Genomic DNA, 14,236 nt, shown 5'->3' with positions numbered 1-14,236 from the left:
GACATTGAAAACAAATGCGATCCACTTCAAAAAATCACAAACTATTATTTGAAAAATATTTCAGTTTCTGCTGCCCAAAGATATTTTTTAGCGTCAAGGCATGTTGGCTCCAGTTGCAGAATTAGCTAAAAATAAATATTAAGATTGTATTAATCTCAAGCAAGGTGATTATTATGTTTTATTAGGTAGAATTCATGATATTAATCATATTTTGAATATTGTATTTGCATCATAATCCTGCATAATATCGCAATTTTTATACTGGGACAAAGTCATCCCAACTTCATTCTAAAAGTGACCTCGATGTATTCAACTAGTAACAGAACCCTAACCAGTTCAACTATGGATATTATAGATACACCAATTAAAATATAATAATAAGGCCAAAATAATAAAATGTACTCATCGATATTATTAAAAATTCTAATAATGTTCCTTGAAATTTTCTTTCAAACTTCCCTATTCACACACGGAAAAAATCAATCTTCAATTGGATTAAATAAATCATCAACTGAAGATTTTGGTAACATAAGACAATAAATATAGCTTTTTTTTAATGATATTACTTAACAATTAATAAATTTAAAATTACATTTTATGGTTGTTATAATATATTATTTTAGTAGTCACTGTGCTCGTGTTTTTTCTATTTCAACTCATTATTTTTTATCTTTGTTCTTTTATCATTAGGTTGTTTGTTACTCATTTCTATTTTTAAGTTACAATTATATCTCATTTGTAATTCAGTATTTTCTCTTTATCTTCATAATACAAGCTCAAGATCAAGACATTAGTTTTTTGTGCTTCAAGTTCTTTTGAACAATTGATAATTTTATTCTTTTAAATATTATGTGATTTTAGTCTATGTATGAATTTGTACAAAGAAGAAATAAATTTTAATTTGAATCCCGATTAAATGCCACGAGAAACCTTCTTTGATTGGTTCTCTTAGAATTTAACCATGATTAGAATTTAGCAGGCTTCTGTGCAACCAGACCATGAACGAAAAGACAGTTCTTATGGGATTGATTATGATTTAATGTTTACATTATAACATGGTCGACTCAATAAAATGTCCTTGTGGTCAAATTATGTTTCATCCCAGAAAAGTATTTTCTGAACTATCCATGCAATTTTTATTATGCAATAGAAATAATAAATTGTATCATTGGCTACAGTAAAAATGTATTTCTCATGTTCAATATTTTCTAAATATCACCTAATTTCGAAAATGAGCTTTCAATTATCAACTTAATAATTAAAATAAGCTTATTATTAACTGTCACACAGATCAATGAGTGATAGTTTACTATCTATGCAGAGATAGACTTGAGTTATGTAAATTTTTAATATTACGTGATTATTCAACACGATAAAACTTATGAAATTATCAATGACTGATTATTGAAGTTGATAGAATAAAATATCAAATGAAGACGTTGACACAAACATTGTTATTGGAAAATCAAGAGTTTTATTTGTAACATAATTTCTTCGCAATGATATGACTAAGTATCACTATATTTTAACATAATTTCTTCGCATTGATATGACTATGTATCACTATATTTTCACGAATAGAACTACCCTATAAATGGAAACTAGTTATAGATGTTTCTAAAATTTAGTGTGCAACAGCTCTTAAATATCTAGTCCTAAGCTATATGAAATATAGCAAAATAAATTTATATTTTTTTAGATCAATAGTAGAAACTATAATAACAAGTACAGTACAAGAACAAATATACATATTTAATATTATTTGATTAACTTCACAATTCACACAACTCATACATCTTGATAAAAATAAAAAATTGTCTATTTTGAATAATCACAAAATATTAAATGCATTAATTAACATTTGGTTGGTGACAGACTTGACTTATTTCTCTCAATATTTATTTAAACATTCATAGATACAATGTCATTCCCAACTAATTATGAATAATTGGAAAATTAACAACAGGCTTAGAGGCCAAAATTTGATCCAAAAATAGTTATACATAAGAACATTTTAGAACTTAGAAACTTGAAGTAATCACTACTAGTGAATTACTTTTTTAATGCTGCTGAAAGACTTGAATGCAGCAGAGAATTTTCTAAGAATCAACTGATCTGGAGCTTAGTCCGACTAAGTTCTTCATGTTGCACAGAGAATGCAATATTTGTTCATGACTTCCTTTCAATTAAAAATTAAAATAGAAATAAATAAATATAAAAAATAATTAATAGAAATACTTAATTATAATAGATTAACCCACATAATACTCTTGAGCATTCAGATTCAACAAGACAAGAAATATCCAAATGTTAAGCCAGCTTGAGATAATATTTGAATTACAGTATTTTATTTGCCAACAGAAAAGTTATTAATTCCTTTAGATAATTTTGTAAACGAGATTAGTAAAACGTATCTCCTAGGGGAAGGATTGTTGTCGTCATCTTCCAATGACAAACATTTTAAAGGTACCTTCCCACCCCCCCGAAATATTTCAATGACACACTTTGCGTCCTTTTCCCCACCACTGTTTAAAAGAACACACTTAATAGAGATTGAAACATAAACAATTGCATCTGAAAACACAAATCATGAATGCAAGCATGTTTTATTTTTGTAGGAGGAAATACACAAGTTATTCTTAATAAGTGCACCATTAGAAAGCCGAGAAGAAATAAAGTATCAGAGCATTTTAAAATGGTTCACAAATTGTATTTTCACAATTAAATCCTCTACTATTTGATCTTTTTAAAGTCTACAACACACCACCACTAGTCAAAAGAACAAAGAACAATTTCAATAAAAAACTTACCAATAAGAAATCTAGTGACTAATTGTTAGAACTAAACCATGTGGGTATGGATATACTTTCTTAAATAAATACACTAATCAACTAGAAAGTCTAAGGTGTGAGTACGCATATGAACATTCAAACGATCAGACCGTGAAAACCTTTTTGTACAAACTGTACATTGATAAGGCTTCTCTTTTGTGTGAATACGCATATGCTTTCCTAAATAACCAGACTCAGAGAACGATTTCGCACAGACTGAACACTGATAAGGCTTCTCTTTAGTGTGAGTGCGCATATGACAAGTCAAATAATCAGACCGTGAAAACCTTTTTGAACAAACTGTACACTGATGAGGCTTCTCTTTGCTGTGAGTACGCATATGCCTTCCCAAACCACTAGGATCAGAGAACGATTTCGTACAGACTGTACAGTGATAAGGCTTATCTTTAGTGTGAGTGCGCATATGAATAATCAACTTACTAGACTCAGTAAAACTTTTTGCACAGACTGAACACTGAAAAGGCTTCTCTTTAGTGTGAGTGCGCATATGAATAGTCAAACCACCAGATTCAGAGAACCTTTTTGTACAGACTGTACACTGGAAAGGCTTCTCTTTGGTGTGAGTGCGCATATGAACAGTCAAAGTATTAGATAAAGAGAACCTTTTGGTACAGACTGTACACTGGAATGGCTTATCTTTGGTGTGAGTAAGCATATGAACAGTCCTATTACCAGAGGTAGCAAACCTTTTTGTACAAACTGTACACTGGAAAGGCTTTTCTTTGTTGTGAGTGCGGAAATGGACATTCAAACTACTAGACTCACTGAAACTTTTTGTACAGATTGTACACTGGAAAGGTTTCTCTTTGGTGTGAATACGCATATGAACATTCAAACTACTAGACTCACTGAAACTTTTTGTACAGACTGTACACTGATAAGGCTTCTCTTTAGTGTGTGTACGCAAATGAACAGTCATATAATCAGACCGTGAAAACCTTTTTGTACAAATTGTACACTGAAATGGCTTTTCTTTTGAGTGAGTATCCATATGCCTATTCAACCCACCAGATTGAGAGAACCTTTTTGCACAGATTGTACACTGGTAAGGCTTCTCTTCGGTGTGAGTGCGAAAATGAACAGTTAAATGACAAGAAGTAGTGAACCTTTTTGAACAGACTGTACACTGGAAAGGCTTCTCTTTGGTGTGAGTGCGCATATGAGTAATCAAACCACTAGACTGAGAGAACCTTTTGGTACAAACTGTACACTGGAAAGGCTTCTCTTTGGTGTGAAAACGCATATGAACATTCAAACTACTAGCCACACTGAAACGTTTTGTACAGACTGTACACTGAAAAGGCCTCTCCTTTGTGTGAACACGCATATGCTCAGTCAATCCACCAGACTGAGAGAACCGTTTTGCACAGACTGAACACTGGAAAGGTTTCTCTTGGGTGTGTGTACGCAAATGAACAGTCATATAATCAGACCGTGAAAACCTTTTTGTACAGATTGTACACAGGAATGGCTTATCTTTTGAGTGAGTATCCATATGCCTATTCAACCCACCAGATTGAGAGAACCTTTTTGCACAGATTGTACACTGGTAAGGCTTCTCTTCGGTGTGAGTGCGAAAATGAACAGTTAAATGACAAGAAGTAGTGAACCTTTTGGTACAAACTGTACACTGGAAAGGCTTCTCTTTGGTGTGAGAGCGCATATGAACAGTTAAATTACTAGATGTAGCGAACCTTTTTTGACAGACTGTACACTGATGTGGTTTTTCAGCAGTAGTTTTTTTTGATATACTCTTTTTTTTGTATCCATCTTCTCCTATTTCCTCTATGTTACCCTCTCTCAATTCGTCCTCTCCTTCCATTTCTTCATCATCATCATCTTCTTCTTTTTCATCATTTTCACTTTCGCCTTCACTAAATTGTTCAGTTTCTTCATATGAATCATTACTACTACCAGCCGTTAATGACATCTGGAAGTAAAAAGACCAAATATTATAGATTAATTCATTAGAATAACAACTGATGTAATATCACACATGACAAATCACGTATTATTACATTTCACACGATTGATATCGAAACATGTCTCCCTGACTGAAAGAATGATAGTTACGTTTTCCATTTTCTTTAGGAGTATTCCAGTAGAGGCAGCAAGATATAACATGCCCCAAGAGTTTGGTCAGTTTGTTCTCGACAGCCGGTACTCTCACTTATGAATGCAGTGTGAGAGAATAAGATAAGTGAAAGAGGCATTACTACTCCTGCATCCCTACCACGCCAGCCACTCTCTCACCGTTTCAGTTGCTGAGTCATTTTATATCTTGTCGCCTCTAGCAATAAAAGTAAAAGCTCATACAAAACATTCAAATGAATTCTGCCTTGATGTATTTATTACCCAATGTCACTTCATATAAACTCAAGGACTAACGTTTATCGAATATATATTGGGTTGAAGTTTTAGCAATACCACATTTCTACTTACACTCTCACCTCCTGATTTTTCATTTCATTGTCCAAAATTAATAAAAACCACTTATAAATACAAATTTACGTTACAAAATACATGAGGATTGAAAATAACTATGATGAAGATTAGTAAGTTGCCTCTGACAAAATTTCTGACTTGTGGTATTTTGTTGATTCGATGTTCAGTCCCTTGATTCTAATTAAAAATAATTTTCCATAAATAAATTCCAATTCTGCAAAATAATCATGTCACATAACAAATTATGACTCATTCATTTTTCCTCAGTGTCAAAATGGGGAATTATTATTTGAATGTACCTAATAGCTTGGAGATATTTTTAAATACTTACATAATCATCATTTGAGCTCAGCTTTTTGTTATAGGTTTTATCCAGCACTTCAATGCGATGCGAGGCAGTGGGTAGAGTTGTCTCTGAAACATTAACAGAACATCCATAAATATGATGCTGGAAATATGAATAAGGGCACATTTCACAAAAAGGATGTACAAAGTGAAAAATAACATTTAATAATTTATTATTGACCGAGCGAAGTGAGGTCTAAGATTCAAGTCAACGGTTTGGCATTTCTCTTGATGTTTAAATGTTTATATGTTGGGGACTTACGGCGAAACGCGGTAACAGATTTTCATGAAATTTGACATTTCATGCAATTTTTAAATTGCGCGTCGACGTATATACAAGGTTTTTGGAAATTTTGCATTTCAAGGATAATATTTAAGGAAAAAGGAGCCTCCTTCATACGCCAATATTAGAGTAAAAATCTGGTGTGGCACACTCACACAACTTTCCTTGCCGTTATGAAAATTGATCACCTGACGCTAGTGTTTACGCGTATCTCAAGTCTACTTATAAACGAAGATCTGAGCCAGCTGGTGACAGGACAATAACGCTGGGGACATACGAGGTCTGCTATCTCTTCATAGTGAATCATTTAATAGAATTAACAGATGAGTTAGGAATGGGGACTTTTGATATGTTTTCCTCCAAACTAGTCTCAAAAAAGCTGCAAAGTCAAATATTTTGTTTAAAACATTCCCTCCAAATGCCTTTGTCCAATAATCAGCATAGATTTTTCCCATCCATTTTTAAAAAGTTAAAGGAGCAAAAATGCAAAAAAATGGTGGTAAACGTGTTTTTTCAAAAATGTTATACCTTCAAGAGCGGATATCTCGGAAACTAGAGGAGATATGAAAAAGTTGTGGAATGAATATTGTAGGAAATTATGTGAGCTTCAATTTGTTATATGACAGTCAGGTCCTTAGGATTCTTAGTTTTTGAGTTTTATGCGAAAAACCAAAAAATTGTACCTTTAAACCACCCCCACCCCCTTAGCACAGTTAGAAAGGGTGGGGACTTTTGATATGTTTACCTCCTTACTATCCTAAACAGAACTGTGGGGTCAAAAATTGTTTTCCCAGCTTTTCCCTCTATAACCACCTTTCCTTGACTGGATTATAGATGTCTTCTGGTTTTCTCGCGCTAAATTCCGGAAAGCGTTATATGATATAAATTATCATAATTATTCCGAGATATCCGCTCTTGAAGGTGTAACATTTTTGAAAAACACAAATTAAATCTGTGTAAGCATGATCTGATCAAATAAAAAGTTGGTGTATCAGTGTGAATGTGAATATGGTTTGGGACGTCGTTTCTAAATGTTATTTATTCTATTGATAATATTTTTGTTCTTTATTTGTTATTAAATTCTTTAATTTTTATAAGTTTTCGAATTTTGAATTCTCAATTTGTTTCATTTTTACTATTTTCATGAGTATTTGAAATCTTTGTATTTTCCATTTTTGAATTAGGTGGTATTTTTTTGTTTGTATTATTTATTATTGCATAAGTTCGTATTATTTTTATCATAATTGTTCTTTTTTATTTGTATCTGTACAATTTTTATTGTTAAGGAGACATATTTGGGGAAACCCGTTGTCTCCATTAAATAAATAAATGAACTATTGATTGCGTGCAATAACGCATGCAATTAATAACTAAAATAACATAGTATTGTCTCTCGAACTTTCTCTGCTTTGAACTTGGGCTGTCCTGTTGCCAGTATGTCTTGAAGGAGATTAGCTTTTGATGTTAGCATTTTTGATACACCAACCCCAACAGCCATTAGCCGTTTTCACACCGATACCTCGCCGAAACGATATACAGACATGATTTACTCTGATGGACAGTATAAGAGGAGGCTGCGGTTTATAAATGCCGCGGTCTACTGTTCACAGAACTACTAGTATAATTGAAAGTAGCTGCTGTTATCACAACTGAGACTAAGCAAAAGTTTGCAGCAAAGAAAGGCCCTTATTTTTGTGATTTATTATTAAAGACGATCACAAGACGTAAGTGCCAGTGCTCCGCCCTTAACAGTCAATAATTATTATCAACCCTCTACTCTAGGATCTAAAATGAGTGTTTTATAATTTCATGCTGAAAATTAAAAGTGTACAAATTTACTGTGAGATCTACAAATATTGTCCATAAAAATCAATTCAAATATTATGAAAAATGAAATAATTTATGAAATAACGATAATACAGGGTGTTCTGAAAAAAGGTGGCATGATACCTCTCATCAAAAGAAGAAAAAAGTTCTTATTAACATAGGTCCGAAAATGCTTAGTTACCAAGTTATACAGGGTGGAAGATTTCGTCTGCATTCATTTTTTAAGCCCCTGGCTTATGGGCACCTATTTTCAGAGCACGACCGGGATGTAATGGAATAGGGCTGTTGGGGATTAAAACTCGAAGTAATGTTTAAATGAGAAACTCTACTTAACTTAGTAAGTTAAGAACTAGATTATTTGAATTTTGGAATATGTTATGAATGAATGATATTAGAATGAGTAATAGTGAATACAGTATTGCATTTATGTTTAAAAAAATTGAGAAATGGACCTAACGTCATAGGGTGGGATTTAATTGAGATTTAGGAGAGAGGGAGACTGACTGTTATAACTAGCTATATTTTTAGCATAGAGATAGAGTAAATATATTTAATCTTTAACTCAGATCATTTGTCTCCAAAATTATAAATAGATAGAGAGAGAGTGAATTGAATTGAATTGAATTGAATCGCTGCCTTTATTAAAAACCTTTATTAAACCTTTATTAAAGAGTGAGAGAGAGAGAGAGAGAGAGAGAGAAAAAAAGAGAGAGACAGAGAGAGAGAGAGATTAATCATGATCAGTTAAAAGAATTCCAATTCAAAATAATTTCCAACCTTCTGAAATTCAGAAGATTAACTAGATGTAGAATATTGAATTAGAATAAAATACTAATGATGAAGAAAAATAAAGTCATAGCTGCCAGCAAACACTGATGTGAGACTACTAGAGTCAAGTTACATGGAGCAATAACAGTGACTAAATAATTAAAAGATAAGAATGAATCAATGGCGGAATCTTAGAACAAATATATAAAGATTTATTATTATATACATGGTGTTTCAGAAACAGTGTCGAACATTTTTGGGTATTGTTCCTGGATGATAGGAGACTACAAATGTCGTATTTGAAGTGTCCAAAACTCAGTGGTTATCCTTATAGCTGCCATTTTGTTTTTTTCACTTGAGAATTTTCATCTAAAAAACGAAATGTTGATCTGAAATTTGGCATGAATATTTAAGCTATAAAAGACTCAACTTTAAAAGATAAAATAAAATATTTTCGATATAAATTTTCAAAATGGCGGCCATTTAAAGTTTTTGATGGAAATTCAACGAAAACCGTTCATTTTACAAAAAATTTACAGGAGACAAAAAAGTTACCAAGTTTTATCAAGATTTCAAGGATACCTTACTTTTCAAGAGTGGTTGAAGAATAACAGAGAAATTACTTCTTTTCGTAATGCATGCATGACCACTTTTCACCATTTAAACATCAATATTAAATTTTCAATTCCAATAATTGTATTTAAGATAAAGCTTTGAAACTCGGTATGGCTCCATATGGCCATCCAGCTGATTTTACAATGCTTTTCAGATGATCTTGTTTGTTCATACAGTACGAAAATAATTAATTTCTCTGTTATTCTTTGACCACTCTTAATAAATAAGGTATCCTTGAAATCTTGATAAAATTTGCTAAGAATTTTGTCCTCTGAAAGTTTTGTAAAGTGAACGGTTTTCGTGAAATTTGCAATCAAAAATTTAAAATAGCCGCCATTTTGAAAATTTACAGCGAAAATTTTTTATTTTATTTTTCAAAGTTGAGTCTTCATAACTTAAATATTCATGCCAAATTTCAGATCAATAAATTTCGTTCTTGAGATAAAAAAAAAAAAAACAAAATGGCAGCTAATAAGGATAACCGCTGAGTTTTGGACACTTCAAATACGACATTTTTGTAGTCTCCTATCATCCAGGAACAATACCCAAAAATGTTCGACACTACTTCTGAAACACCCTGTATAAGTAATATACGTACAAAAAATATATAGGCTATTATTTAATAAATAGTCTATACTGTATTATGTTGAAGAGTATACATGACTATGTATAGACGTTACATAAACTGAACTTGAAATAGTATAGAGATAATATATACAAAAGAAGTAATACCGTAATAAGAGAACTAAGTTACAAATAAATGGAAAATAGTAAGACAAAAAAGTATAACCTCATTAAAATTGAAAAACATTGAAGATATTCATGACTAGCAGGTGACCCGCGCTCTGCAAGGGACATTTTTAAAACTTGACATACGGTACTGAAAACTTGACCGAGTGGAATCTTGAAGAGTCAGACATAAATATGCCTAGAACCATCATCGGTTGATTAAGAATCTTTATGCAAAATTTCAAGTTGATCAGTCCAGTAGTACAGGCGTGATGATGCGTCAAACATAATTTTCCTATCCCGTACGTGCAAAGGCCAGTTCTTTCCTTCATTATATTAGCCTATAGATGAAGAAGGAATCATTTTCTTTCCTTTTTTCCTTCGTCCTAGTACCCCTAGAAGAAGGGAGTTTATTACAGAAAATATAACAAAAACATGAAAAATATACTTATAAAAAGAAATCTTACAAAGAAGAAATGAAGAATAATAAACAAAGCAAGAATGACAAATGATAAGAAATTTTTTTTCAGTGGAAAATTTCAAAAATTATACACAAGACGAAATATAAATACTCCCAAAACCTTCTAAAGAAGGTTTGACTGGAGGAGTCAATAATAATAAAATAAAAAGTGAAAGAATATTGTGATGAAGGAAGAAACAAGTGATGAAGAAGAGTACTAGAATTTGAGGAAGATAATGAAAAGAGAAAGAGACTCTTACTGTCTTAGCTTGCTATATATTATACTGAACTTGCTTGTTATCCAAATGTAGAGCAAAAAACTTTAACCTAAATCAACCAACCTTTGTTAGATGGTCGTAGGGCTACTTTCTCATTGTCTCCGTTTTCAAAGTCTATGATTGCTTCCTCCACTTGTGCAAAGATGGATGACACCTGCAAAATACATTATCGTTATAAATAAATGACGACACTCCCACAGCTTATAAAAATACCGTACGGTAAACTGTGATATATGGGGTAGGAAATCGCTACCGTATGTTCAAGAATAGTTATTCTTAAATAGGACAGTACCTACCTACATGGAAATTGCAGTGGAAACACATAAAATAGCAAATAATAACTGAATCAATGACACAGTAGGTTACAACTTACAAGCGATGTAAAGAGTGACAACAGTTCAAGCCTGGGAAAATAAAATGCACTTGCGATCCTGGGAAAAAGTTCAAAGTGAAACAAAACTATTAAGACGAAAAATAGTCTCAATGATAATAGTGAATTAGTGATTGAGGAAAAATACGGTAATCAAGTTTTAAATTGTTGGCTAAAGTGTACGTCCAGTGCCAACATACCGTCATAAAATTTTTGGTTGAAATCAATTTAGTATGTTATTTTGAGCACAAAATTACAAAAATTAAACGGCGTTTGCTATTGTTTTTAAAATAAACTAAGTTCAAAGTAGCACAACTTTACATGCATTTAACCTATAAGTATCAACCATAAGTAGCTAAGGTTAGGAAAACTCAGATTAGGAATATCATAATTTGACCAATATGGTATATCATAATATACCATAATTTGATGATTTCAATAATCAAAATGGCTGCTACTCATAGGTTAAATGTATGTAAAATTGTGCTACTTTGAACTTAGTTTATTTTAAAAACAATTGTGACCGCCGTATAATTTTTGTGATTTTGTGTTCAAAATAACATACTAAATCGATCCCAACTAAAAATTTTATGACAGGTATGTTGGCACTGGATGTGCACTTACACGAAATTGTTTGTATGGATTGATTATTTACTTACCGGGACTTGATTACTCGTCATTATTACACAGAATCTACTTTTCCAAAAGAATATTATTCAATAATTATGTTGAGCTGTTGTAACTTAGTTAGTTCATTAATATGACTTGAGTCGGCTTGAGTGTGAATGTGAAAGAGGAAAAACACTTTGTTAGGCAGTAGCCTTGTTGGAAAGGAATCTTGTTCCTTGTTCTTTCGACTTTCGACGGGGTCGCAGAGTTACTGTGGCAGAGTATCGCCACACTGTTTCTGTGGCAGAGTATCGCCAGCCTACTACCTACAGAAGCATAAGTTTATAGTGAAGTCCACGTTATAATGTCAGTGAAGAAAGATGGGAGAAAACCGTTACCAAGACTCTCGATTTTGCCACTGATTGTACACAGCTGTTACTCAATTCATCACATTAAGTTTGATCTGATAATAATTATCATTTCCTTAATTACATAATCAATTTAATATCAAATTAATCGAAGAAATTTTTTTCAATAATTTGATTTGTAAATTTGTTTTCATAACTGAGATCAGATTTTTTTTATATAAACCTGAAATGGCGGCTAATTTAAAAAGCTGTGATACAACAATCTGAATTTCAAAACAACAGAAATCAAGTTATTTGGTACATATTCTATTCCAATCTCTTTCAAAAATAATAAAACCATAGGAATCCTATTTAAAATAAGTAAATACAATAAAAATAATTCTTAAATAACCCTAAAATATTATTTATACCGGTACGAGTAGGTCCAACCTATAAGTGTAGGATGTAGTCGACCTGAAGCATGGATATAGTCTATAGTGTGGTCCACGTAATAATGGTAATGGATAAAGATAGAAGAATAGCGATACCAATTCTCTGCATTAATCAATTTTATTTTCACACCGTCAAAAACATAATTGTCATCGTTGTGGACCTAGAAGTATAGCAAAACTGTAGTTGATCAAATACTGCCATTATAACGTGGACCTCACTATAGGATGGCTAGATAGCAGCTTCTCTTTGTCTCAGAAACAGAGTAACGGCCAGCAACAGTCACAGTTATAACATAGTTATTTAAAAGTATTCTTTGAGTATCTATAGTGAGGTCCACGTTATAATGGTAGTGTACGATTTGCAATGGTGTTGCTATCCTTGTCCATCGTTCATCAAATGTGAAAGAGTTGGGGGTTCGTTTTTATTTAGGTTATATTTAATAATGTTTTATTAGGATAGGTTAGGTTTTTGCTTTAAAATTGCAATATGCTAGAAGGGGCTAGGGTCTAGGTAGAGTTATGTTTTTTGATGTTTCAAAGGTAAAAGGATAGGTTAGGGGGTTAGGATTTTGCTTCGAACCACATGTTCAAAATGAACCATGTTCATGAAATGAACCACATATTTGTGAACATGTTCATGGAATGAACCATATGTTTATGTTTTGTTCTAAAGATGACGAATAAATCTGAAGTATTAAATGTGAAAGGGTTAGAGGTTAGGTTTTATCTAGGTTATATTTAATAATGTGTTATTAGGATAGGTTAGGTTTTTGCTTTGAAATTGCAATATGCTAGAAGGGGCTAGGGTGCAGTTGGAGTTATGTTTTTTGATGTTTCAAATGTGAAAGGATAGGTTAGGGGGTTAGGATTTTGCTTTGAAATCCAAATTATTAAATGTGAAGGGGTTAGGGGTTAGTGGTTAGGTTTTTTTGGATTATATTTAATAATGTTCCATAAGGTTAGGTTAGGTTTCTGCTTTAAAATTGCAATATGCTAGAAAGGGCTAGGGTCCAGGTAGAATTATGCTTTTTGATATTTCAAAGGTGGAAAGATAGGTTAGGTTTTTGCTTTGAAATTGCAATATGCTGGAAGGGATTGGAGGTTTTTCAAATTGTTATGTTTATTGATGTTTAAAATGTAAAAGTGGAGGTTGATGGTTCTGTTTTTGTTTTGAAATGACAATATGCTGACTTAGTTATAGTGTTTTTTAACATCAGTTAAATAACAACTGTTATATTTTATTAGTTATATTTTTCAAAAGTACTCTTCCTTTTATTAAATAAAATGATAATATATTGATTATTATATTGAAGTTAATGATAAATCATCATTGGATAATAATATCTTCATCACATAGAATGACGATTGGCTCCAGTTACAGTGCTCGGTAACCATCATCACAAAGAACGTTACATTCAAAGATTTGACTGAATGGAACGGGAAAAACCCGTTGCTAACGCATGCGCGATACGGTGCTGTCTGAGACAGAGAGTGGTTTGTGGCACAGAGAAGAGATCTCTTCTCTGTGTTTGTGGCTAGATATCAACTTTAAAAATGTCTTATTTTTATCAGGTATTTTAATTTGTGTTTCTCATACGGTAATGTCTAAAAATTATTTAATTGTTTCAAAAATACATTTTAAATCAATTATACGACTTATGTACTCAAGTATTTCAATAGAATGAAGAAAAAAAATGGCGACTCATAATGAATTGTTACTTACTTACTTGTTACTTGTTACTTGTTGTAGTCTTCTCCATGGTCGTTGACCTGGGAATCGTCAAATTTCTTCCCAATCAATGGGGATTCACGGTCGGTGATGCCGGTATGCATGGTCGTCTATGAACTCTGCCAAT

The 14,236-nt window shown here is 32.2% G+C and overlaps 1 protein-coding gene across 2 annotated transcripts; it reads right to left on the bottom strand.

The window, feature by feature from the left end:
• Window positions 1-1,454: 1,454 nt before the first annotated feature.
• Window positions 1,455-11,848, bottom strand: LOC111049403 (gastrula zinc finger protein XlCGF57.1-like). Of its 2 annotated transcripts, XM_039432606.1 has the most exons (5): window positions 11,632-11,848; window positions 10,666-10,756; window positions 10,017-10,259; window positions 5,629-5,711; window positions 1,455-4,782 (listed from the first exon to the last, which is right to left on the bottom strand). In XM_039432606.1, the coding sequence occupies exon 5, from the start codon at window positions 4,780-4,782 to the stop codon at window positions 2,884-2,886; it is 1,899 nt and encodes a 632-aa protein (XP_039288540.1). In that variant the 5' UTR covers window positions 5,629-5,711; window positions 10,017-10,259; window positions 10,666-10,756; window positions 11,632-11,848; the 3' UTR covers window positions 1,455-2,883. The 2 variants fall into 2 exon arrangements, with proteins under 2 accessions (XP_039288540.1, XP_039288538.1); XM_039432604.1 differs by lacking the exon at window positions 10,017-10,259.
• Between the last annotated feature and the right edge of the window lie 2,388 nt (window positions 11,849-14,236).

This window comes from Nilaparvata lugens, chromosome 1 (assembly GCF_014356525.2).
Source record: "Nilaparvata lugens isolate BPH chromosome 1, ASM1435652v1, whole genome shotgun sequence".
Taxonomy (NCBI): Eukaryota; Metazoa; Arthropoda; class Insecta; order Hemiptera; family Delphacidae; genus Nilaparvata; species Nilaparvata lugens.
This window is presented reverse-complemented; position numbering and strand designations above follow the sequence as displayed.